This window comes from Lasioglossum baleicum, chromosome 6 (genome assembly GCF_051020765.1).
Source record: "Lasioglossum baleicum chromosome 6, iyLasBale1, whole genome shotgun sequence".
NCBI lineage: Eukaryota > Metazoa > Arthropoda > Insecta > Hymenoptera > Halictidae > Lasioglossum > Lasioglossum baleicum.
In genome coordinates this window covers 15,028,171-15,055,467 of record NC_134934.1, presented here as the reverse complement: position 1 = coordinate 15,055,467, position 27,297 = coordinate 15,028,171, and the positions used below count along the sequence as shown (strand labels likewise).

The 27,297-nt window shown below is 40.5% G+C and overlaps 1 protein-coding gene across 15 annotated transcripts in view; it reads left to right on the top strand.

The window, feature by feature from the left end:
* The window catches only part of Trpgamma (Transient receptor potential cation channel gamma), a 159,746-nt gene that overhangs the window by 26,120 nt on the left and 106,329 nt on the right, over positions 1-27,297 (top strand). For 11 of the 15 annotated variants that reach the window (XM_076425739.1, XM_076425744.1, XM_076425738.1 and 8 more), the window contains exon 2: positions 6,467-6,520. The exons of the other annotated variants lie outside the window; for them this stretch is intronic. In XM_076425739.1, the coding sequence (XP_076281854.1) occupies positions 6,495-6,520 (26 nt within the window). In that variant the 5' untranslated portion in view covers positions 6,467-6,494. The remainder of the gene's footprint in view (positions 1-6,466; positions 6,521-27,297) is intronic. 15 annotated transcript variants of the gene reach the window in all.

Here is a 27,297-nt window from a genome sequence, read left to right as displayed (position 1 = left end):
AAGTTGCAGCTATTTATTTTACTCACGAGCACAATAAATTGCAATACACCGCCCGAAATTATCATAAAGCCAACTGATTTTTTGGTGAAATCTTATAAATATGTCATAGTAATGAGAAGCTGATGCACGATAGCATTTTAGGATTAATAAAAGAAACCATTTACATGATTACTTTCATAGATATATTATTTATTTACAGAAAAAGGTAAAGTTATATAGTTTAACAAAAAACTTTTTTAAGTAGTCCTTTGTTTGTCTTGATGCATGAATTGCGGCGTTATCATGCTGAAAAATGAAATTGTCAGTCTCAATTTCTTCTGCAAATGATTATCTACTTAAAAAACGTACGGCTTTATGGAAATTTCGTAGTTCGTTTTTTGTTAAACTATATAACTTTTACGTTTTTCCGTAAATAAATAATATATCTATGAATGTAATTTGTAATCATGTAAATGGTTTCTTTTATTAATCCTAAAATGCTGTCGTGCACCAGCTTCTCATTACTATGACATAATTATAAAATTTCACCAAAAAATCAGGTGGCTTTATGGTAATTTCGGGCAGTGTAGTAAAATAAAATATTTCAGACCGGTCATTTAACCAGTGCTGGTTCAATGTCGATGAAATCGCTAAACGATCTCGCGAAAGCGTAAACAGTTTATCTTCGCGAGCAGTTTAGCGTTCTTTTTCTCTCTTTATCACCGCGCGCTTTCGATCGTTTCGATCCGGTGATCAACGATTCGTCAGATCGAATAAAAAATACAAAAACGTGTATCTCGTGCGAAGCGTCGTTGCCAGCTCGATTTCGTTTGGCATTTATTTTATTCTCGAGTCGTAAAGAGGAGTAAATAAAGGCGAGAGGAGACGAAGATGTCGAAGACTTGCTGTACAAGGCAGCGACGAGGTTTACACTCGTCCTATAACACCCGCGGCTCCAACGAGCTTTATTGCCGAGCGGAGATGTTTGCCGAACCGAGATCCTCCTTTCGTACGCAGCCGGCCAATTTACTTTCGTGGAATCATCGATATGTTGCTTGTAAAACAAGTTTGCCGATGGAACCGTCCAACTATTAAAAATCCTTCCTCCAATGCCCGGAAAATCTAGTTTCCCCATTTACAGTCTTCGGGAACTTTCTGCATTGCGTACTAGCTGTTTAACTCATTTGTTCCCATACTTATGAAAGTGGTCTAAGTGAAAATTTAAAAAGAAATGAGTCCATCAGTTATTTCACATCACATCAAATAGATTTTTAGCATGAATGTCGGCAGCTAAAAATGTACGTGTCAAATATTTTGCTGAGTTCTATATCGTACAGAAATTCCATTGAAATCGTCGTGTTACACTTTTATAATTATGAATACATTTATGAACGTGCCAAAAGTTAATGAACATTCTACTTTACTGGAAGCATAAGCGATAGAACTCGAGCCAGTCGATAGTTACAGAGGAGGATCAAGTAGGCGAGGGAGAATTTTGAAGCAGTTGGACTCTTCTGGCACTGCTCCGCAAGGGTCGATTGTAGACCCGGCGCTAAATATTCGAAGTCAAGGTGACTGCGCGCGACACGTGTTCGAAACGAGTCCATTCACCTTTTATGTGTACTTTGCACAAGGAAACAGACGGACGAGCGTGTATTACTGTTTGCCAAGTGTCCCGAGGGATGTGATAAAACAGAGTGAAACGTCTTAATCCCCCTGACTCGACGGGTCAGAGGTGACAATCGTAAAAGAACTGGCATTCAATGACTTCTTACCCTCGAAAAGCCCAGAAACATATCTTCTCCGCAGCAGTTCTTCTCTAATGCAGCAATTAAAAAATTCTCCGGGAATTAAAACGGTCATCTCTGGTTACATCGCCTACTGCTCCAGATATTCTTCTGGAAAATATTCTTTCGAACACCACATAAGGGTGAAAGCTTTATGTGTTAGGAAGATATGTTACGGCGATTTGATTGGGCTAATCGCGTCAAGGTTCAAAGTAAATTCCATCCGCAGCCCTTCAACGCTGTCGATTCATTTGCGTCGGCCGATTCAAACGCTGCCGATAATTGTGCAATTGCACGACGCCGTTTAATTAACTCATTCGAGCGCGGCGGGCTCGTCGCGCGTTTCGTTGTTAAACGTTTGTTCGCCGACCGTGGAGGAAAGAATCGGTAAACGTATTTTAAAAACGGAAATAATGCCTCATTAGTGCTAGGCCATGTTTCAATGTTTGTGCAAGCTGATCGGGTATAATTCGCTTTTATTGAATTGACTGTAGTTTAGCACGGCACCGAATCATATTTTGCGTTCTGTTCGTTTTTAACAGAAGGAGCTAGGCAATGTTTAAATGGTTGTACAAATTCCCGCGTTGATGAAGTGCACGCGAAAACGAACCAAAAATCTTTTCGCACATTTGTTGCCAACCAATAAAGCTAGGAAATCCAGTACAGTTGTGTTACTGTATCAAACAATAAAAGCACGAAATATCGATACTTCAATATGAAAAATCAATGGGTTCATGCCTTTTCGTTGTGGCTTTGACTACAAAAATTTTATTATTTTGTGATAGTCAGTTCCTTACTTCACCTAAATTTCATTTTATTATTTATTATTATTTATTATGCACGGACCGAGGTCCAATTACAATAGAATAAAGACTTAACATAAATTACTAAGAAAGGACATGCATAAAAGAAAAAAAAACTATTGGTATAAAGGTACTGATATTATGAGTTAATCCTGCGTAATTTTTTTTTGAAAGTTTGTAACGACCCATTAAAATTGTCAATACTATTATATAGAGTGTTGGAATTCGCAATAATTCGATTTATAGGATTTGTTAATCCATATGTGGATTTGCATTTACGTGTTTGAAAACCTGCTCGAGATCTCAAAGCACGTTCAGGTGCGTAAAAATTGATTTGCATAAGGAGAGAGGTACAATCTATATGGTTATTAATTAAATTAAAAATAAGGCTCTGGTCGGATACTCTTCTGCGAGCAGACAATGTTTCCAGGTTGACTATGGTTAATATTGTGGAGTAATCGTGATCGAAGATTGACATAGGATTATTAATCTTATGAGAACAAAACCTGAGAAATTTATGCTGCACTCTCTCTAGCATGATTTCATAATTTAAGCTATTCGGAGACCATATAACTGAAGCATATTCCAACTGGGGACGGACAAGGGCAATATATAGCAATCTAATTGTGCGTATTGAGTGAAAATCAGTAGAAAAGCGTAGTATAAACCCGAGTGTTGTTGATGCGGAATTAACAATGTTATGAATATGAATTTTTGAAACTTTTCATGCGATAATTTGCCAATGAATTTTGTTATGTAATCTAATGTAGACGTGCGAAACAACAAGGGAAACATGTTCGATGCAACGAGCGCGGAGTTTCAGCATCAGTCGCGGAGTCTAACTTCATAATTTCAATTTGCCGCAGAAACAAAGCCGCTTTTGTAACGAAGTTGTTGCAACTGGAGCCCTGCGAATCCTGGTTGCGTTTCGGTTCGACGATTTATCGTCGAGAATTCGGCTAATTGATTCGGATTGCGTAACGCGACGAAATGCATCGGATTGTTCGGACACAATCGATCACTGCAGCTCGCTCGATCTGCCGTGTCGATTGCGTCAGGGTTAAATTGGGCCCAATCAATCTTACTGTTCTTCGCATTTACATGTGCGGTGTGTATGTAAAATTTCGTCTCTTTTCGAGACATAGTTGAACCGAAAATACATACACAGGGTGTCCCAAAGATATTATACTTCTTTGAAATGGGTGATTGCTCAGTTGATTTGGAGTAATTGTTTCCTTTGCGAAAATGTTCTAGATGGCTTCGTTAAGGAGATATTAACAAAAAATACGGACCAATCGGAGCGCGGCTACTATGGACGGATTCCGACTCGGCCAACCGTAACGTTGGTTGGCCGAGCTCTGATTGGTTCGTGGTTTTCTGTAATAACTCGTTAACGAAGCCGCGGAGAACATTTTCAGAAAGGAAAATGTTTCCTTTCGAGGAAGTACAACATTTTTGGGGCACCCTGTAGAAGGATGCTATAGTAAAAGAATGTCGGTCTCTGCAGGATAAAGCGATCCTAAAATCTGGAATTTCTTTCGGTCGTTCAAGCGACCATTTGACCGGGGCGTGGCATTGACACGATTTCGCGAACTTGAAAACGCGCTGTGTGAAACGAGGTCGCTAATTTCGGTAGACGGTAACCGTTCGGCCCGGGATATGGACGTAACGACCGATTTCGACGTGCGCCGCGGCGCTCGTAAACGTGTTTTCAAGGGGAGTCGTTGAATGCAACACGGAGCTTTCACGTGGCTTCACGTGTGTCCGACAACAGCTGCGGACCATCCAAGAACGTGTAGTACGGTCGCCCCGAGGTCTGCCTCGAATCGTTCAACTCGGAATCATCACCGGGAAAACGGCGTTCCAGCGGTCGCACTACAGAAACTTCCTGTCGCCGTGTGGCCACACTATTCTCATTTACCACCATTTAATCTGTAGACCAGATACAGGGTTTCTCAAAAATGTTGTACTTGAAAGAGGCGAGATTCCTACGGTAATTTGAAGTAACTTTTTCCTTTACGAAAATCTTCTATGTGACTTCGTTGTGGAGTTATTAACGAAAAAACACGGACCAATCAGGGCGCGGTAGCAGCGGACCGATTCCGGCTCGGCCAATGCCAAGAGAGAGCATTTTCGCAATAGAAAATGTTACTTCAAATGAATTCCGGAATCAGCTCTTTATAGTACAACATTTTTGGGACACCCTGTATATATGTACAGTGTGTTTCAAACTGTGTACCAGAATATTTTCAGATTTTTTCAGAGCCTAGAAAAATTAATTGCGAAAATAAACGACTCGGTGCATCTTTTCCAATATTGAATGAATTAGTACAACATTTTTGGGACACTCTGAAGGACACAGTAAAGCCAAAATACTCTAGTATATGTGCAGAGTGTACGGAAAACTGTGTTCCAGAATTTTTTTAGATTTTTTCAAAGCGCAGGAAAATTAGTTGCGAATATAAACGACTCAGTGTATACTGTCTATTATTGAATGAATTAGGGAGAGAATGAATGAACTGGACTCTTCGGGGTCAGACCCTAACTGGACTCAGGCTAGTCGAAATTATCAGTGCTGGCACAGGTCGACACAGTTTGAAAGGCATATTCCTCCAGTTTACCAGATCGCAAGTTCTCTCCGAAGTTCGCTCATTGTCCCTGAACTCGAAAGCTTCCGAAGGGACGAGCAACGAGGTGGCATCTACTATGCAACACATACACATGGGTACATATGTATATGTACTCGCGATTATGGTACATCCGACAGAGGGGAATCGAAGACAGCCTTACAACCCAGCAGTTTACATGCACTTCAACCCTTCGAGAATTACAACCACGAGTCGCGTTTACCAAAGAAAATTTATTAAGGAAACAAGCGGTAAAAAATCGTTTGTCTGGAGAATTTTAGGTGCATACACGTTTCTTCTATTTAGCTTCGCGTCGAGGAGGTCCAATGTTAAGAGCATTTTTAGAGTACACTCTGCCCGGCGCATAAATAGAAAAGGGTTTCTTCTAGGTCAACGTTTCTATAAAAAGGGCTGGAGACATTGACGTTTCACTCAGCTTGTTTATTCCTGGGAGAAACATCCCAGCACCATTTAGGAAGGTTGAAGAAATATCAGAGTGTCCATTTGATATTTTTAACTTTTAGTAAAATGGTGAAATATGATAATCAATTTTACTTGGTTCTTGTGTCTTGATTACTGTCTTAGTATCACTGTTTTTGATGGAATGTTTCTTTGAGGAACCTTTTAGTTGTGAAATCTTGACGAGACCTTCGTTAGAACGTTTGACGGGTCCAAGTAGGTGTTCAATAGTGAGTTTATTTTTGGCGTGGTCCACCTGCTGGTGGATGTATATTTCAATTTTTTCTTTTTATTAGTAGCTAGTAACTACTGCCAGGATTTGGACATTAACGATTTCATGATTCCATTTCCAATGAGATTTATTAGCGTTCGTTCCTTGAAGAATATTATTTATAAATTCTGATCGGAAAGTAAAAAGATCCCACGATTAGCATCTCCTTGTTTATCCATTAAATTATTATCACTGTAAGAAACGGTCGGACGATTAGAGCGTTTAATTACGTAGTTACCGGTCCATTGGGTGTCGTGTTACCCGATATTAGTTCCCATAGCTTCCACCACGGTGTTAGGAAGCGCGGGGCGGCGTGTGAATCCCGCAGTCCGTATTGTGCTCGGTTACTTTAATTCGTTCGGATACGGGGATGGGTCCCGTGGATAAAGAGCGCCGGAGATAATGTCGACTTTGAAATTGGATATGCTGGAACGCACACGACGCCCTCTCCCGCGCCGCTTTCTATCGCCTCGACTGCATTCCCTTAATTACTCGCGCGGACGGTGTACTAATTAACAGAAACGCCGTTCTCTGTTCTAGGCGAGGCGCGGACGTGAGGGCTGATCCGATGAATGGGGCTCAGCTCTGGCACAGGTATTGTCTAGAAATAATTTCGTAAAGGCCGGTTAACGAAACCCAGTCCGACTATTCGATTCCATCCACTCTTGATAATCGATTCGCCTACGGCTAGCTTAATCTCTTCTTTGAGCTACCCTCCGTCGATCATGCGAATCCTCAGACGCGAGATATTTCCTGTCCGATTGATTGGGGCTTGGGAAAAATTCATTTATTGCCCGACTAGACTTCATGATCTTCCTTGAATATAATTAGTGGACTGCGGATTTTATACATTTATAACAAACATTGGTATGTACAATTTAAAGTAGTGGACATATCTAAAAAATTAAAGGACATCAACGTATTAATTCCAGTTTAATGAAATAATTAAAAAAAGAAAGAAATTTGTATTTAGCTTTTGTGTCTTGGAATCGATGCAGACATTTTTTTATTTTGCGTAAAGATCTACAGTCTAGTATGTAATTAGTTACGAATTTCTTCGATTATATTCTAGACATATTTATCTTTTTAGTTTACAATTTTGTAATGTTTATTTTGTAATTTCTATCGGTCAACAAAACATACTCGTTGAAAACCACGCGCGGCAGGAGTGAAACTTCTTGCAGTCTAGTAATGTTCAGAAGTAAATTAAGATTGAAAATGGTAAATAATCCTAATGAAGCGACATCAAGATCAGGTACAACTCTCGATGCAGTATTTGCAAGACATTTAGACAAAATCATAGAAAACATAAGGAACGATCAAAATTTGCGACGCAAAGAAGGAGAGCGTATGGGAAAGAAAGAGATATACAATTTCATAGTTCATAGAGTTCATAACATTTCCCATAAGCTCTCCTTCTTTGCGTGGCAAATTTTGATCGTTCATTATTTTTTCTATGATTTTCTATGATTCTATCATTGAAACAATTGGCTTGTGATAGCTAACATATGATATAAATATTCTTGATTCAATTTTGTCTAAATGTCTTGCAAATACTGCATCCAGAGTTGTTCCTGATCTTGTTGTCGCTTCATTAGGATTATTTACCCAATTTCCAATCTTAATTTACTTCTAAACATTACTAGATTGCAAGAACTTTCACTTCTGCCGCGCGTGGTTTTCCACGCGTATGTTTTTTTACTTACCTGACACCTGTCAAAATTTTTCAGGTTGGTTTAGAACAAGGGTTTGGATAATTGTTTATAAATCTTTCAGTCGGAACAAAATCCGATGGAAAACTGCATGTGAAAGTAGCTGGAGGTTGATTCTATGTTATCCAACTGCAAGTGTTCACTTTACTCTGGTTAATTAGTTATTAACAATTATTGCGCGGGCTGATTGTTTCGGAAGTTCCCATAATGCGTAAGACAAGGAGAGTCGAACTGTGCAACAAGGACAGTCATACATAACATACCACTTCTCCAAAATTTGTTAATAACTAACAATTTAAGCATCAAACCTGCATAAAACTGAAATGGGAATGTAGCCAAGGCTTTATTTTACATTCTACAATCTTAAAAGTTCACCAATGAAGTCTTTAAAGTTAGTCAATTAATTATGAAAATGTTACTTGTCAAACTATTCGAGGTTATTCGCGAAATTTCGTCACTTCCGTAATGCTCGACCGCGTCACTTCCGTAACGCTAGAAAATTGTAGCTCCCTCAGCAAAGAAGTTTTACTTCAAAAGTAACGAGTTGTGTTTGAAAGTCAAGAAGAAATAAAATGTTTTACGGTGTCTAGAATTTTAAGAAGTTCTGCTGCTTTAAAAATCCATTAATTTTTGTTCGATTTCAAGTGTTCAACAAACATTGTTTTAAGCGAACTATTTTCCATTGCCGTGTGGAATTGAATCGAACGAACCGTTACATTTTCGATTCGCGTGATTGCGACCGATAATTCGCGAGGGAAGAGATAATTCCGCGGCGACAACAGGAATTTCGACGGGAAATCCTCGGCTGTTGGGTAACGCAGAATCCGTCTCGTTGCGTAACAACGAGGACGTCCCGAAGGAACATCCTGCAGGATGTGTTAGGTTGGATCCTGTGTTCCGATTGTCTCGTCACCGCATCTGGCTGATAGGTGAACGTCTTGTATCGGGTCGATGGTTACGTTTGCGGATGACAGTTCCGGCGATAATTTCCAAAGTAGGCGTTCCCGGGGCCAGATTAATTACAGGACGCCGGCGGGTCGCATCAATCGCGCGATCGAATGCAATCTGCTGCGGATAGATTCAGTCTGGCTCTGAAATAGCTGTCGTCTACCGAAATCTAATGCACACTGTTGCGAAAAACAGCTTCGACGCTGTTTTACGTCGCTCCACTTGCTAATCGACGGTGATCTTCTTTTTAACCGTTTGCTATTCAGTGCTCCGGAAAATCAAGCTTCAGACTTTTCACCGATTCATTTCTCTGGTTTCGCGACGATCAAATTAGCTGGACCTTAGCCTTCTCAATCTTTTACATGCAGGTATTTAATTTTGGGTCTTTTTCAGTGTGACTTTAATTTGGAACATAACAAAATTTTTTCTCATATTTTTTATCAAGGTATGTAGACTGTGTATATAAATTGTCATGAAAAAATAGTAGTTTTATAGAAAAATTTCGCAAAAAAGTTAATTATTAACATATAGTTTAAACAAATTATTTTTTTAATAATCAGTTCAGACTAAAAGATTCGCCATTGAAGGACACAAATTGGATTTTGAAATTTTCTTCTAGACCTAATACTTTCGGAGATATTCAATAAAATGGATTTTTCACCCCCTGAACATGAATATGAGCAGCTACAAAAAATTTGATTAAAATCGGCGTGTTACGGTTGGGTAGCCTCCTTTGTAAGTTTCCAAAGCACTTCCCAGAATCCTCCAAGCCTCTGACCGCCATTCCCACGAATCGACAGTGTACCAGCAAAAAAGTTGGCGAAACACATGTCCACGTCCGCGACACGGCGCGGTGGCCAATCCAGAAGAAGGCAAAAGAACTAAGCCAATAACAGTTTCAGTTTCTGTTTTCGTCGATACGCTTGACGAGAAGTCGCGCGAAGAATTCGAAATGAAATTGCTCGTTCCCGTGTTGGGCCAACAGCCGCGAAGCAAAAGGGTGGCGGCTAGAGAAGCATAAAGGGGGTTAGGCGAGTGGTGGATATCGCGGAAAATCTTTCGCGAAAGTTGTGCAGCTTCACCCGCTGGCAGACGCGTGTGCAAGTTTTGCAGCCGCAACTTTCCGCGGCGAAGAATTCGCGACGAAGAGACCCGGAAAGTTAACATCGCGGAAATCTCCGGGGCTGGTTTAATAAATCGCGTCGAACGCCCACACCCCTCGGTTTTGACCGCGATACGATAACCGCTTTATTTTTCAGCACTCGAAACGGAGTCTGCTGCATCGAGAAAATGCGAAGCCGTTTCAGAGAGAATTAATGCGATCGCAACATGTGTTAACGCGGGATGGCATTTCCTTATCAGCCGATTGATAACCGACTCCCGGTTTTATCTTGTTCGACTAACCTAAATCCTGGACATTTGTGGTCCCGTGATTACGCTTTCACGATTATGCTCGACCCTGCTCTGCGAGATCTTCTGGAAAAGTATTCGATAAAGTCATATATATTAACAACGACATACATTTTGCTGTCGAAAATAATCTCCATCGAATTGAATATACAGGGTGGTCCACCTAAATGTCTCCTTCATTTGTGATGACTAGACTAGATGTCTAGACTAGATGACTAGACTTTATGCATTTATGAAAACATCTAAGAATATTGTTATGTTGTTTTCAACGTGAAAAGACTATTAAGGGACAACAAAAGATATATAAAAAAAACTTTTTAAAAACCACGCTTATATTAAAATGCACTAAAAAGGAGAAAATAATTTTTTTAGACATTAGTGACAATAAATAAAAGTGTGGAGCGCTAAACTATATTGACGTAATCTTCGTAGGCGGTCCACGTTTTTATTTATAGTCACTAATGTCTAAAAACATTATTTTCTCCTTTTTAGTGCATTTTAATATAAGCGTGGTTTTTAAAAAGTTTTTTATATATTTTTATATATTTCTTTATTTTCTACTTTTTCGTCTTTTTTAAATGGAACACAAGATATAGTAATACTAGTATGAAACAGTAAGATATGGAAATACGCGAGATAGAATGAGGGGATGACTCCGAGAGACGAGGTCTCTTGATGGAGTCGGAAATTGTTCGAAATGGAACTGAATTGAATGAACGGAACACCACATTGAGCTTGTTCCGTGCGAAGCGGGTCAGTTTTTTTAAAAATTTGTTTTTTAATATTGCAGTGTCATCCAGTTCTGAGCTATGTTTAAAGTTTCAAGTCTCTAGCTCATCGGGAAGTGGTTAAAAATCGATTACAAGATTTGACGCATACAACAACGACAACTCGGCAAGCTAATATAAACGTGGTGAAATGAATTTTTATTTAACTACTGCTTCCCACAATCGATGCAGACATTTTGTATTTTGCATAAAGATCCGCAGTCTAGGGATGACATAACAAATGTTTTTAATGCAATGTAAATGGTATCACAAGATGAATGCTTTGCAAATTTTATTTTTTTCTCAACGTCATTTTTGCCGGAGTTTTCAAGGTCATCGATCTTTTTTTCTTGTAAATATACAATATTCTTTTTCCTTGCATATTCTAGTTGACATTAAAAAGCATTTAGGTGGACCGCCCCTTTCCTTTACCTTTCAACTAATAAATTAATCAGATACCTGTAGAACAGAACAACATTTTCATGTTGTGGTGGAATTTCCTTTACCCGACGAGTTTTCTTGTGGAAATGTTCTCGAACCACAAAAGATAGTTTACGTATCATCACATAAGGTTTCAAAGCCTCCGTTTCACGGAGAAAAAAAATTGTTGATAACATTTTAAACCCCCAAGGGGGTGTCATCGAGTAAATTCCTCCTGTATGTCGCATATTGGTCCCTTTCTAGCCGAGCGAAGGTCTTTTATGAGACGACGAAGGCCCATCAGCAGCTTTTCTAAAGCCTTCGCGAGGAAGAGGTTAATGAGGAAGTCCGGCGCAGTCAAAGATGTCTGCGGGATGACTCTGGTCGAAGTCAAGCCACGAGATTGCCGGTATGAAAGGCGTCTAACAGAGAAAGAACCTGGGCTACTAAAAAAGAATAGATTACTTTAGAATAAGAAGGGAGAAACATCAAGAGGCAACGCGGAAGCAACGAGAACGCTCGTTAGACTTTATCTAGGGAACTTTTTCTACGTAATTGGCGCACTTTGAGCCCTCAAATATTCCTAACAATCTCCATAGAAAAAACGCAAGTTCGTCGTTAACACGCTGACTCGTGAATTTCTTCACGAAAGTTCGGTTCACCTTTAACTTACACTGATCAATTTTATTACAAATAGTTGTTCTGCAAACTAATTTTCTGCAAACAATGAATATGTACATACTCTGAGAAATCTATAGAATAGATACAATCCAAGGAAAAATTAATTTCTTGATTAACTTGCGAAAGTAAAACAAAAAATCGACTGAAATATTCCAACAAAAAGAGTTCGCACAGTTTCTAACTTTTTACAAATTGAGAAAAAAAAATGTAATGTAAATTAACGTGAAATGTAAAAATTAGTTATAACTAAATTCTTCTCGGCATTGAATTTGCGAAACTTGAGGTCAATTTGAGGTTACAAAGATTTTTTAAAAATTGATCAGTGTACGAAATATAATATTTCATAACAATTGTTAATGTTAATGTATACTCTTGAAATCTTAGAATGGACCAGTACATTCTCTAGTTATATCTATTTCTAAAAAATCCTAAAGTTCGGATTTCTCGATACTTCTCAGAATTGTTCGACGAAAGTTATCCAGGATGATGCATTCGTGGCAAATGAGAGGTTCGTTAGCGGAATATAAATGGTTGCCGGTGGTCTTTCGACCGATTTCGATTGTCTCTGTTGGATTCTGTCACCGTTGTTCCCGTTTCCCCACGTCAAAGTGACGAAGAGTAGGAGGAGCCCGAAGTTCATTCGTCAAGCGATTGCGACAGCCGATTCTCGAGGCAAATCGAAGTCGATTTTCGGATAAACAAGGCCGGGACCTGGTCCCCGGCTGATTGCAGGCATTGTGCATCCCTGGATTGCGTCCTTCCGTCTTGTTGAGCTCTATTTAAGCGAAAAGCAGCCCGTGGCGTTCACCGGGAAATCGAATCGGAAACTGGCGGCCTGGAGGATGTTTGCCTTCCCGGCGGAAAAACTGACTCGGTGTGCTTCAATTTCAAATTTTCTGGAATGGTTGCTGTGCATCCATAGCGGAAATTTCCTAGCCTTCGAAAAATATCTGAACATTTTTCCGATTTTACAAAAATATTCAAGTTATTCTAACTTAAAAATAAAAAATCACACAGCAATGAATCTGGACTCATTTTAAAGCTTGAAATCTCTACTTTCACACGACATTGTTCATTTTTCTTCGAACAATTTTTCCATGCCATGCAAAAACATTTTGATGAAAAATGCGCAACAGAGCGCGAAAGCGGGAGGCTTTAAGCTCCAAAACGAGTCCAGGCTCATCCCTGTAGAAGTTTTTTATGAATTTGATATTTTATAAATTTCACCGTGGGTCGTAGATCTCTCGATGAAACAATCCCCTGGAATAATACCGAAAGTCCCGGGAACATTTCGCCGGTTCACGGACCTTTTAAAATATTAAACGTCGCGCGCCGAGCGGTTACGCGTTACAAGCGCGATCAATTTTTCGAGCGTTACATCACCCTTAGCCGGCGCATTAATCATTCCGGCCGCTTGATATGAAAATTCTCTCGTGATCTATTTCGAACGCGTCGAAGCCTGGCTGGCCCGCGGGAAAGCAGCCAGTTTTACGGTCGCTGTTTAAGTAGATTAAAAGGAACAATCATTCCGAATCCGCTTAGCGCGGGATCACGCGGAGATATCGAACAACCCTGATGATGGAACGTAACGGCTTCGCTGAAAATTACAACGCTGTAAAACCGCGGAAAATTATTTAACGCTCGAATCCTTGTTTCAGCGTGACTACAACCTTTTTGATTACCCGCCGGTCAGAGTAGTTTTTTTTTTTTAAACGTTGTCTCCTATTTTTGCAAGTTTGCTTGGCTTCTCCGTGTTCTCATTTATTTACCATTGTTTCTCTTTGTCTTTAGAGGGGAGTAGAAATTAATTATTCTACTGCATAGTCATCAACTTTGCAATTTTTCTTTTATCAAGCGAATGATCTCAGTTCTATTGAATTTTAGGCAGTGACATTTTGCAAAGTAAGTTGATAAACGAGTAAGAGGAATAAGTGAAGAGAAGATTTAATCGACTTCATCTGTTTCACTCAATAAGCTGATCGAATCTCGTTCCGAGAGCGGAAACAGCATCCAGGAAATAATTCCCGGAACTTTGTCGTAAATTAGCGTTCCCTTCGCCATTAACAATTCTAAAAGCGAACAGATGAACGGATGCCACCTTGTAACTGTCAAAAATGGACCCTGCTCGGCGCAGTCCCTGTGAAAACAATTTATGACACTCCCTACTCGTCCATCCTTTTCTTCTCAACGTCCCGCTGTGACGAAAGCTATTACCGTCAGAGAACTTTCCGACAAATGACCAAAGTTTCGTGTTCTGTGACATCAGTTTCCCAATTTCGGGATCCACCGACATGAATCACGCGGAAAACAGGCATCGAGAGAACCACGAAAAAACCCTTAGGATTCGAATAGTGAAAATATTGCTTACATTATTAAATATATCAGTATCTAACCGATTACTAAACATTTAAGTATTGTATGAGGTATTATACCAATTTCATATCCATAAAATTTAAAAAATCCTAGGGAATAAAAATATTCAAGGTCGAAAGAAATTTTTAGTTTTCGTGTTAAAATACTTCCGAGTGCAAAGGGTTAATTCTTCAAACTCGAAGCAAATGACCCTGAAAAAAATGATAAATGGTGTTGTCCACTAGAGAATCTCGCTTGGTCAAACAAATTTTTCGAGAGGAGCTTCCCAATCTGTAAGATCGCTCGTTACGAGTGGCCCAGCGTGTTCGATCAGGTCGTGAGCATTCAGAGCCAATTAGGTTCGCATTCATCGTCGTTTCCGATCGTGTCTACCGGAAGTCGTCTTGGCAATAGCTTGAACAGGGTAGCGGCACTCAACCGTGTCTATCGGCGCGTGTCAAAAGACTTCAGAAGAAGAAGAAGAAGAAGGAGGAGCGCTTTGAGCTGGTCGACTTCGAGATAAGCCACGCTGGTTGCTCTCTGTTCCTTTCCAGCGTTCGCTTCTCGGAACCTTTTCTAGTATTCGCCGAGAACCTTTCTGCCATTTGCTGGACGCCCAGCAGAAGCCGTCAACGCTTTTTTCCATCTTTTCTCCGATGAAGAAGTGCCCCGGGAAGAAAAACATCGCGAGTCGTGGCGTAAAGAGCCTCTTTCTTCGTGCCCCTTTAATTTTCCAACAGAATCGGAGAAGTGCAGAATGGGGGATGGGGGATTGGAAACGGTCGAGATGCGACACGCTGCTCTTCGCTCTGCGAGACGCTCCGTGCTCCCGCGAATGTAAATGCCGTCGCGATAGAGGAATCACTGTTGACAGTTCTTCTATCGTTGGTAGAAGAAAGCTTTCCGCCCTCTCTAATTCTTCGTGGATGCTCGATCCCTCAAGGCGACGCGACACGTCGCTGTGCTTGCTTTTATACCCAGTTCAAACGGTATGGTGGACGTTCCTCGCGAATCCGAGACATTCTTCTTTCATGACTCCATCAGTTATTGATAGTATTTGAACTTCATTCACGCCGTGATGTTTTAATCTGGAGTGAATTCCCTCACTGTCATCCTAATTCTTCATCTCGATTAAATCAGTTCTTTCTTTAAATACATCAATTAGCTTGAAAATTGGCAGTTCTAGTATAAATAGTATTGTAGTAACAAATCTTCTTTATCTTTTGAACCCACTTCTTTGGAACCAAGGTTGAGTTTCCTGTTGAACCTAATAAAAATAAAGTTTGTAGCCCAAGTTCAATATTGGAACAGAAAAATACAATTTTATTTCGATCTAGATAAAACGAATAAAGGACCTCAATATTATAATGTAATTCTGTGTTGATCGAATCTCATCAATTTCTAAATGATTGTATAAAGTCGTCCATCTCAAAAGTGTCCATCTGATCATCCCACAAAAGTATGATTAACCTTAAATTACTCGCACTCCACGTTCTACATAATTGTTCTAAACTACCACGTTCTAAATAACTACTTCAATGCAAAATGAATATTTGCTGTGCAGTCGACACCTTTGTTTATTCTTGAAACATTAAATTCAAAGTTTTTAGATTGCAATTACTTGCCTTTAATTAAAAGTTGAGAATACTTCCAAAGGAGTTTGAAAACGAACAGAGTATTTCTGTGAGGATGCCAGCAATCGTCGAGAGAAAAAGTCAGTCAAAAGAGACAAAAAGGGTATCGCGAATTAGGTTCGAGGTGCGCACCTTCTCCGGTATATCGCGACGCTTTTTCTGCGGTGATTTAGTATCGAGTTCTCTTCTCAGCTTCTTGCCCGGTCTGCAGCAGTTCGATAAAGGCGACAGAACGTTTTTGTTACAGTCTATTAGTTTTCCTCGCGAGAAGATTGGATTAATGGAATGGAGAATTGAACGTGATCAAAGAGGACAAGCATCACATCTCGCAGAATCTTCTATATTCTCGAAAGAATCGACTCTCTTCGAGATCGATGGGAAATATAATCGGAAAGGCTGTCGGGAGATGTATTCGAATCGAATATGATTACCTACTTTGGCGCCAGATATCCTATTCCGGTGTTCTTCTAACCTTTTGTTTCCCTGTCGACTGCAGTTGTATCTGATTCATAAATAGACCCTGGGATTTTATGCATTTATAGTGCATCGTCCAGCTGGCTCCTGCACCGAGCAAAATAAAATATCCTCGAAACTATTTTATTATTCGCCGAGAATTCGATGGCATTCTTGATAAACAGAATTTCTGCACGGCTGCTGATTCTATGAATTATTCCGGCAGAATTTATATCTCTGTGGCTGCCGGAGCTAGTATTAATCATATCTGTTGTTCTAGATTATTTATGCGGAGGTCCTATTGTCGGTTAACTGCAGACCTTTCCGCAAAATGAAGATTTTTCTATTGAGAATCGAAGCGTCTGAATCTGTTAGTGATTTATACTACTTGTGGCGGATCTGGTCAGAAATCAGATTAAAAATTGTTGAAACTGTTGAAACTGCGTAACTCTTCCAAGAATATTACTCGAAAGGAAATCGGTGTGTTTCTTTCTGATACGTCAATCATCGTAGCGAACGCTATTAATAGGCTTCCGGTAGAGTGTTAGGAAATCCAGGATGTGTCACACAAAGTGTTCCCTCCGGAAAGACGTATTTTCCTCGAGCCCAGGTGAGAGTTATTTATGACTCGACATAACAACTACGGGAAAGTCTCAGCTGACGCGAGCTGATTCCAAGCCTACCACGATACGCCACCAAAGTTCATCTATGTAGATCAATGAGATCATCGGATTCCGGGCGATCAAGAATCCCTGAATCTTCCGGAGGAATCTTATTAAAGGATAGACATCCTTTTACGATCGCTTTAACTCAATCGCGCTAGGAACCAGCAACGAAATTCTCGAGATTCGAGGAAATCGATTCTGTCGAAGCTATTTCCCTTCTAAATTTCGATATAAAAATGTACCGGCAGGATCGACCCCTGGTTGCTCATATTATATACATTTTTTGGCATCAGAAGTCGCCCAACAGGAGTGAACAGAATCTTTCAAAATGAATAAATATACATATCAAAGTTCATAAACAAGCGAATCTAATGAAATAAGCGTATCAAAATTGACGGAGAAACGAATAAAATGAAATAAATGTACCAAGATTGATGGAGAATCAATAGAAATTGTTATTCAATACTCTCCAAGAGCATCGCCGCCTCGCGTTTTATGCTTCGTTACATAAAACCGTTGCTCGACTGAAATGAAACAATTCAAAAACTACTAACCATGCTGAAGACTCCCTAGGAGGGTTGGCTAGGGATGCGGGACGATGATAAACGAGTGCAGCTGCACTCGAGAACGTGTGCAGACGGTAAGGGCCCCTTAAATTTGTTGGAGGTGCGCCGCAAAGAGTTTGTAGCCGCTTTTCTTTTTCTTCCTCGGCGCGGCGCGGCGCGGCGTCGAGAAAGATTCTTGTAGAGGAGAAAACGCGTAAGGATCCTGCGAGAAGATTCTCCTCCGTAAATTCTATACCCTTAAAACCAACCCCCGGCGCAGTAAACTTGTTTTCTGCGCAAAAATGTTATCTTTACGTGCTCTGCGTAGACAAACGACCACCGAGGAACAAGGAAAAGCGTCGATCCCTGCAAAAATATCCGGAAGATCACAGATATCGGTTCCATTGTGGTTCCGGGGATGTTCTCTGGGGTGAAATAGGTCTGTGTGTTCTTCTGTCGGTCGTAAATTATTTTTTAAAGTAACTCTCGTAGCTGGTACAGTAGATTTTAATCAAGAGAGACGCGAAACTGCGACGCTTTACGATCTTGTAATCCTTTTTAGCGAGAGATAGATGCTTTTGTGCGAACAGCTGTAATGTTCTATGGCTGGAAGGATCACTATCATTTTTATTATTCCTTCAAGTATCCCCTTTCTTTTGAAAATGCAGTTTCTAAAGTTCTGAGCTCTTTCTTTTTGAAATAAAACGCCAGGAGCTTCAAAGTTTGCCAAACGTGAGTGTGTTGTTGGCGGATCGATCAATCTGTTTTTCTGAGGACGATGATGTCGTATAATATTTTGAAGCTGTCCGAGGACTTTTTATTTCCTTTTTCAATCATTTTAATAAGTCCAAAAAAGAGAATACAAGTATTTTTAAATTATTCACAATTCAAAAATAATTCCTCCAAGAAATGAGAAGACAGCGGGGCAAAGCAGCCTAGGAGTACAAAGAAACTTTGTAATAAGAAAGATCAGTTTCTGTTTCTTAGTGCCCCGGCGCGGCTTGGCCCCGGCAGGTTTATACGACAGTCCCGCGAAGAAACAACCGCGAAATCGGCGAAAAATTGCTGGCCGGTTGCCGAAGCTTATTCTTTTATTCGTCGAAATGTGCGTACCACCCGCAACCGCGCAGTATGTTTAATTATAGTCAACTGGTCGGCAAATCTACTGGATTACATAGGAAAGAGGTAAAAATTTCTGGTTACGCAAGGAAAAGGTTAAGAGATTCAGGAACTGGATGTTTTTTCCTGGGAAAGATCATTTGAATTGTACACTAACAGTACAGTTATGTGTAACCAAGTTTGAAAGCTTCTTAAATAGAACTTTGAACATCATCACTGGAGAAAATTTTAATCTGCGACTTCACATCGGTGTATAATACCCAGGAATCTTAATTTCCATGTTCTAGAGCCATTATTCTTGGTATTAATACCTTCTCTCGTTTGAAACCCAAACCAGCAACGATTATATATTTGATCTCCGAGCAGAATGGTAAATCAAAGTTTCCGACTGCTTCCGGATTCCAACCGTTTGTCGCGATTTTTCCTGAGGGTCACGACGACGGTCTGTGCAAGCACACCGCACCTACATCCAAAACGGTCTCTGTCAAATTAATATTCAGAACGAGGTCGGCCGGACTACGGTTCCAACCGCTTAAATCGTCGCCTGAAATGCATTTAAACGCGTTTGAAAGGCGCACTCGGAACTCTCGCCAGTGTTATTAATTCTGGCGATTCGATTTCCCCCGACGTTTATGCGTTCTACCAGATTTCCTCGCATCTCGAATTCTACTGCTCGTGTGCGAGCGTGCGCATTCAGTTCTATTAATTGTTTCAATTATAGCAATCCTCGTGGAAAATACAAAATTGAAATGCGAGCGTGAATGTAAGAAAGACATCTTCGAATATATCTTTATACAAACACTTAGGAAACGAAGATTTAAAAAATGTTACGTGAACGAACATAAGGTGCATCGTCTTTCTTTCACTTCGGAAGCAGGAGCATCAAAACCAGCAAAATGCAACGAACTCATTGCCGAGACGCTGCACCGACACTTTGTCCATTCTTGTGATCGATAGGCTCGCAAGTCGCGTTGGCAAAGATCGCAAACGGACGCATAAATTCCACGAGAAGATGCAACGGGGTTGCATCCACCCCGTCCTGGTTGCAGCGACGTTGCAGTTGGTTCCCTCGTAGAACGATAAACATTCTGCCCGTCGTCGAAGTAACTTCCGCCGAGAACGCTGAATGTTTAGGATAGGGTTTACGATGCCTTGGCCAAATAAGCTGGCCACGGAGAGGAGTGACGTGCATCTCGTTCAGACGATCCTCAATCTCGAGTCTAATCCGCGAACCACTACTGCAACCGTTCTTCAATATTCAGCCGTAGATAATAAGTCGTCAGATTGTGGACTCCCTTGGTTTCTTCTTTGATTAATAAAGATTTGCTGGTTTATTGTGAAAGTTTACTCGAGGTAGAAAATATCGCAGCGAATAGAGTCTCAGACGAAGTGAACCTTAAAAGGGAAGTTTCTTTTCCTTCGGTAAAGGATTTTTCTTTCCGGAGACCTGCTCTCTGACTTTTTAACAATGTCTGTGTAAACTTCAAATTAGTTAGTTCACGTAAAAATTCTCTACAATTGCAAGAAAGTTGTCGAAATTTCTTTCCTTCTTGAATAACTCGAAAAAGCTGGAAATAATAGCTGCGATAAAAATGCGACCAAACAGTTCGTTTCGGTGAAATGCAATTCGCGAACAGTGTGGAAGGATTGATAAAAAAAAAGACTGTAAATGGATCATCGCGAGCCAAACGTTTATTATTCGTGACATATTCGTTCTGGTGTCCAGCAACGGTCGCAGAAACGAAAGCTCCGTTTATTCCGCGACCACAAAAGAGCATGGCCTCGTTCGCTACCGTAAAGTAAAACCCGCGGTTTTTAACATTACGATTATCACCTGTTTCTGTAGTTTGTTCAGCGGTAACGGCCGCGAAACCAGTACGGAACAACGGTAGTTCCTGCGAAATGTTTCCGTCCCGTGTCCATTTTCGGCCCGTATTTCCCCGCAGGTCGAGCGTATTTCATGTGTTAGCGCGGAACGAAACGAAAAACACCGTTTTGTCAACTGCAGCGGATCACCTACCCGGAAAACCTAGACACCGTTCCGAATTATCATATTTTTGAACCTCGCGGGACGTAATAACGCCCCCGCAATCTGTTCGGTGTCACCGAGGAGGGAATTGTTTCCTGGGAAATTGGTTTCTTGAACTTTCGTGACTACCCGGAAAATTTGCTCCCTCTAAAATAATCTTTTATAAGACTGGGTAAAATGTATGCAACCTCGAAATGATTAACCCTTTTCACTCTATTTCTACTCGAAAATTAAACATTTCTTCCGACCTAGAATAATTCCATTGTATATGAATTTTTAAATTTCATACATACAATCATTAAATACATACATACAGAGTGTCTCAGCTGAAGTAGGCCACCTACATATCTCCTTTAGTTTTAATGGCACAAAAAATATTTATGGCATAATTTAAATGTGGTATCGAAGAAGAAATATCATATAGGAATAATTTCTTTTGTCCGGTTAGTTTTTCATAGTTTTTTCAAGGTAATCGTTATTATTTTATCGAGAAAACTTTTGTTTTTATTCCATCTTATAGCGGCTGCGAAAATACATTTGAATGTGTTTAAGTCATTAACAAGATGGAATAAAGAAAATAAGTTTCCCGATAAAGAATAACGATGACCTTGGAAAAACTGAAAAAATTGTTCCGCATACTCATGGATTTCTGTACTCTAATGGCGACGTTAGCAGAGTCGATCGAGCACATTCGCTAAGCTGATATTTCACAATTGCTCGTACAAAGTTCGCAAACGAGGCGAAATCATTACTCTAGTCTGTGGGAAACAATACCTCCTTTCTCCGTGGTGATACTTTAGTTTCCAACGTCCAGTGGAACGGACATTTACTAGAGTTAAAACCGAAGCCGCAGTGAAGCGAACCTGAAATACGTCCGAGCTCGCATTCATTGGAACTAATAATTACGCTGGGCGTCAACGTTTTCGCTGTCGTCGTCAGTAGGATTGCTAATTATCGTGCGTAATTGCGTTTCGTACCTTTTGTTAAAAGATATACAGGAGGTAACAGCTTGGGCCGATAGAAAATCGATGATCTTAATCGTCTGGATTTAATTCCGTTCAATATCCCCATTTGATTAAAAAAATTAATTCGGGCAATGAAAATTCATTATAAACTACAATATCATTAATAGACCATTTTCACCATTTATTTTGCAATTGTTTTAAACAAATGCCGTGTTTTCATAGTCGGCCACGTGATAAAAAATTTTTAAAATCGGGATATAGCCCCAAGTGTCCCCTTTACGGATCTTTTTCTAAAAAGATGGACATTTGAAAATTGACGAAATTAAAATTATTTGAAGTGAACGCTGCACCGCGATATACAATCTCGTAGGTCGAAGAACACATAACTCTTCAACCATAAGAAATATCGGGATGAAATTTCCACTGAAATTTATTAAAAAATGATTCCTATCTACTTTATTCGCGAAAAATGTGTTTTTTTCTAACTTGCGGAACTTATTCCTTTTTAATTGTAGATTATTTTGCAGGATATTCCATATATGTGCTTTTTTAAAGTCTTAAAAATTTTTGGGTTCCCCTTTCTCAAGGGTTAAGGTATAATAAAGAGAACTGCGTTTAAAACAATCCTGTTAAATGAACCATTAAATAAATATGAGCAAATCCGTGGTCTGAATCGGTCGGGCGAGGCAAGCAATGCGATGATGCGTTGTTTGCCGCGGCGGCCCAGCGAGGCAACGTGTATTGTTTGCCTCGCCCGGACAATTTCCCAGCCAGCTCAGGCCTGTCCTGTGGGTAAAAGCCCCGTCCCCGTCCTCTGGTAAGTTTCGCCCCCTCCCGGAGGGTAGGATTCTTACGCGCGGATATGGGGAATACATTTTCCTATATAGAAAAAACGTGAAAAGATCGCGAAATAAAGGTCTATTTGGCAATACCGAAATTAGCCGAAATACACTCGCGATGAGATATTCTGACCCATGCGCGAAGAGCCGAAATGGTCCTCGGGCCGCGGCAGGCTAGAGTGGCAGGGTGGGGGAACAGCGTCGTGGAAGGGGAAGGAGGGAGACTAGTCTCAATCTGGCGCTGCAGTGGGCTGGATCGAGAAATATGGTGACATTTTACTATAACTTTTCAACCATAGATATGGGGATGAAATTTCCACTAATATTCATTAAAAAATTATTTCCACCTACCGATAATTATCGTAATAAATATATTTTTTGTAATCATTTTTTAATTAATTCTTTAAATTTTTTGTTGTCTTAAAATAAAATTAAAAATTGTTTATTTTTTACTTGTTTAGTAGTTTTTCAGATAATTTAAATCACCGATGTCTTTGGTTATAAATTTCCCTGTATTTCTTGAAATATTCATAATATGAAGTATATATATATGTTGAGTAGAAATGAATAAATTTTTTAGTATATTAACACTTTACCCCTACCGGAAGCCTATTAATAGGATTTTCAATAATTGTTCTGTACCGAAAGAAAGCATAGAAATTTTATTCTACATTGCAATCTTGAATGAAACTATTAGATGACTTATATATTGAGGGTGACTTGTTAGTTCAAAAATGAAAATTGCTGCGTTGCTATTGAACGTTCCAGTAAAAAGTGTTCAGGCATGTACCATAGATTTTTAAAAATTATGCAATAATCCCCGGTCGGTAATGTGTTAATAATTTTTATTTAACTCCTATTAATTGCAATTGATGCAGAACAATCTAATTATCAACACAGAATGTCTACCATAACGTCATCCACTATACCAGCCCCTTCGGTCTATAAAATAAATTCACCGATATCGATATCCCTGAGAAAATCGCCGCGGCAGATCATGAAACCAGAAACAGTCAGCCAGTCCTTTTTTATTCGACTGACCAACGAAAATATTTTTCCCATGTAACAGTAGATGTGGACAAACGAGAAACGGGCATGGAAAATGGTGGTACACAGTCCGGCAACGCGTAAATTACATTTTCGGTCGCGCGCGTTCACGTGTTCCGTCCGATATCTTTCGATCTATCGACAACATTCGCTTTTATGAAAACCTGTCCGATAACAACGGCGCCAGGAACGAAGAAACAATGAGACGAGCGGACCGAAGGACAACGGTATCCTTCCTCGCGGCGAGCTGCGGTTGTTTCGCCGATACGCTTCGTGTTCCAATTAACGATGAAAAAGTTATGAGTCGTTGGACACCGAACAAAAACCGAGACGCGGAGACGGACAAATAACTGGAGCGGTGTCGCGAGAACGGGTCGACTCGCGAATTCACCCGCGTATTTTTCAAAGTATATGGAGCGCGACTGCATATCCGCCATTATTTCAAGGAACGCGTCCGTATAACTTCTCTTCGGACATCTACCGCGTTTCGAATTGATCGTGCGTCTTTATTTGTTCTAATCGCGCAGACCTGGTAAACGATCCATGCAAATCACTCGTTTATAGCCATTCATGTTTTAAATATCATTCTTGTGCATGTTCTAGAAATTCTACAAATTGTACAGCTTGTGCAAATCGTAGTTTCACAAATAGTATATGAAGATTCGCCTTTATACATAGACGAGAGACTTCGAGAACAATTCTTCACCGCTAACACGGCAAACTAAAAGAGTTTCCCCATTGAACAATGTTAACATTCGAGCTAGGTGTCGTCGAGAATGGAATTTATTCGTTCCTAAAGGGAAGAGTCGCGCACAAATCTCGATAGCTCGACACTTCGAGTTACAAGCTGGGGGACGATTGAACGCAATAAATTCTTTAAAACGTTCCCGGTGCCGTCCGTTTCCTTCCTTTGTCGTCCTCGCGATATCCTTATCAGCAGAATGTGAATCCGTATGCAAATTCGTAGATTTTTCTGCAAAAGTCGGAACGAGAGACAGGTTTATCTGGGCGATAAAAAATTCCGCGGTGGAAGTCAAGTACAATAGATATACATTCACAATGAATGAAGTTCATAATTCAATGAGTTTTAACACGGACGCTGGACGATTTTAATGATTGCACAGATGAAACTTTTTCGCTCCACGTGGACAGTTGTTAATACACTTTTTAAAACGTGTTTTCCAATTTTAAGACAACAGAGACAAACAAATAACGCGTTAACAATATTTATAAAAACCCTCGAGACTCTGTATGCAACGATAATTATATTGCAGCATTAATGAAAATCTTCATTTTATATTTTCAAATTTTAAAACAACAGACAACAGAGCCAGACAAATAAACGTCACGTGTTAACAATATTTATACAAATCCTCGAGACTCTGTATGCAACGACAATTAAATTACAGGATTAATGAAAATCTTTATTTTACATGGAAACCGTCCAGAAAATCGACGAGCGATTCGGAGTGGGACACTGGTTCAGCCGCAAAGTTAAAATCCTCTTATCGATTCGCTCCGATAACTGTCCGGAAAGAATGAGAATCGTCTTTTTTGTCGACGGACGTGTCCATCAGACTTGGGAAGAGATCGTCGTGAAACAGGAAAACGAGCGAGCCATTAAACGTCTCCGACGTTTGCGGTGTTCCATTACAATTCTCGATTGCACTCGCTTCCTTTTCGCAATCAAGGATAATTGAGCGTCGAACCGGTTTCCGGTCTACACACGCTTGTACAATTTCGCGTATCGATGACTTGGGAGCGGAATCGCCGAGGCTTAATTAAAACGCGTATTTAATTAATCATTGATTCGATAATAGCACCGCACCGGTGCGGTGGGAAAGGAAACGCCCTGCCCCGTGCGGGAATCCGTGCACCCGTGCTGCAAACCATCGTCAATTAAAACAACGATGAGTCCTTAATCGGCTGCTCGGTTTATGTATATCCCCGTTTAATAGTTTCCCGGTATTTCCCTATCAGCCCGGCCATTTTTCACGCTTATCGACCCCGCTAACGAGCGGAGAAATAATAAACTCGCTGGTACCTAATGAAAACCGATTATGTGGGGAACATTGAATACTCTGTTAGCTGTTTGGCAAAAGTTTAAGCACCATCATTTATACTTTAAACGCCGCTTCTTCAAAGGATTGGAGCAGATATAAACGTCTGCACACGACATTGGCGACGTACAATGTACACAAAGGGCTGCCGTGATTCGCGAAACATTTAACCAGACTGTATAATTGTGAATTTTAGATTCCAGCATCGCGAAGTCTCTTTCCGGGTTGATCCGGATGAGGCAAAAGGGACAGAGAAATGGTACATACAAAGGGAGTCTCGTCTTCGAGGACGTATTTCCCGCGACTGTGGATCCCAGACAAATACAATGAGCTGGTAAACAGCGCGGAATTCGAAGCGTCCTGGCTGAATTGGCTTCTCGCTCTTGTCGTTTCCTCTCGAAGGTCCTCAGGGGAGAACGATGGCGCGGCGTAAAGGGATCAGTCCCTAATCCTGCGGAAACGGCACGACGAGACGTTCCGGTTAACGGGCATAGAAAACGATTCCCTTTTCTGTCGAGGGAGAGAAAGAGAGTGAGAGAGAGAGAGAGAGCTTGTGGTATACAGTAGGAAAAATCACACAGAATCGCTTCCACGTAATGTCTTTGTAAACTGGAACACTCGGGAATCCTTGACAGCGGAGCTACTGGGATTCTGGATCGCGGGTATTTTATTATTGGGAATTCTAGCATCGACTTGGTGTTAAGATTTTTATCGGACTTCATGATAGGACATGCAGAAAGATGTAGGGGAGAGTAAGAATCGTTTAAAAAGTGTAGCTTGCACAATTAATCTGTCTACTACAAGCTATCTGCAACCCATTTCCTCCACAAGATAATTGAACACGCATCTGTCAAAGTTGCCAGTATCGATTTTGGACATCTGTCGCGGCGAACGATAGATAGTCGTCAGTTTAAACTCCCATCCAAGTCACTGACAATCTCAAAATCACAGCAACTACGTACTTCGTTACCATAAATTCATTACCATCGTGCGGCACTTTCATGAAAAAACTTTTCATTCCGGTAAACGGATAGCAACTTCCTCGAGCTACATCATACTTAAACATTCTCCCTGCGTCGATGCAAGTAAGGCAAGGGGGCAAGCCTCGCTATTTACACGGGTAATTTATTTTGCATCGAAACGACGGGCCACTAACTACATCTACGCCGCATCCGGTATTTTTTCCACGTACTCGATATCTTATCAAGCTCTCGCGACTAGTTCTGATGTATCGTTTTTGCGGGAAACTCTCGACCCCGTGAAGAGTGTGAGAGAGAGAGAGAGAGTTCTGCACGTTCTCGAGACACGTTCTCGCCGCGAAGGAACTTGCTCTGCAGCAGGGGGAATTCAGGACACTGCTCGTCGAACCTATGTGAAAACGCACTCCACGATAGACTTTTTGCACCCGCGAAAATTGTATTCGAGCGCGCCGGTGCGAGAATATTCGCCGCGAGAATCGGAACTGCGATTGCTGGACGTCCCGCTCAAATTGAACACCTGTCGTCGACCAAAGTCACTGCGAATTTTACTGAACAAATTCCTATCAGTTTTTAATCTGTCTTTTCCAATCGTTCAAGCATCACGACTAGACACCGGATTTTATGCGTTTGTGACAGACATCAGTAGGTGAAACGTGAAACAGTAAAAACGTTTAGAAAACGTAAAAATACGGAGACGTTATTCTCAATCAATTAAAATGATTTACACAAGAATTTCCATGCAAAT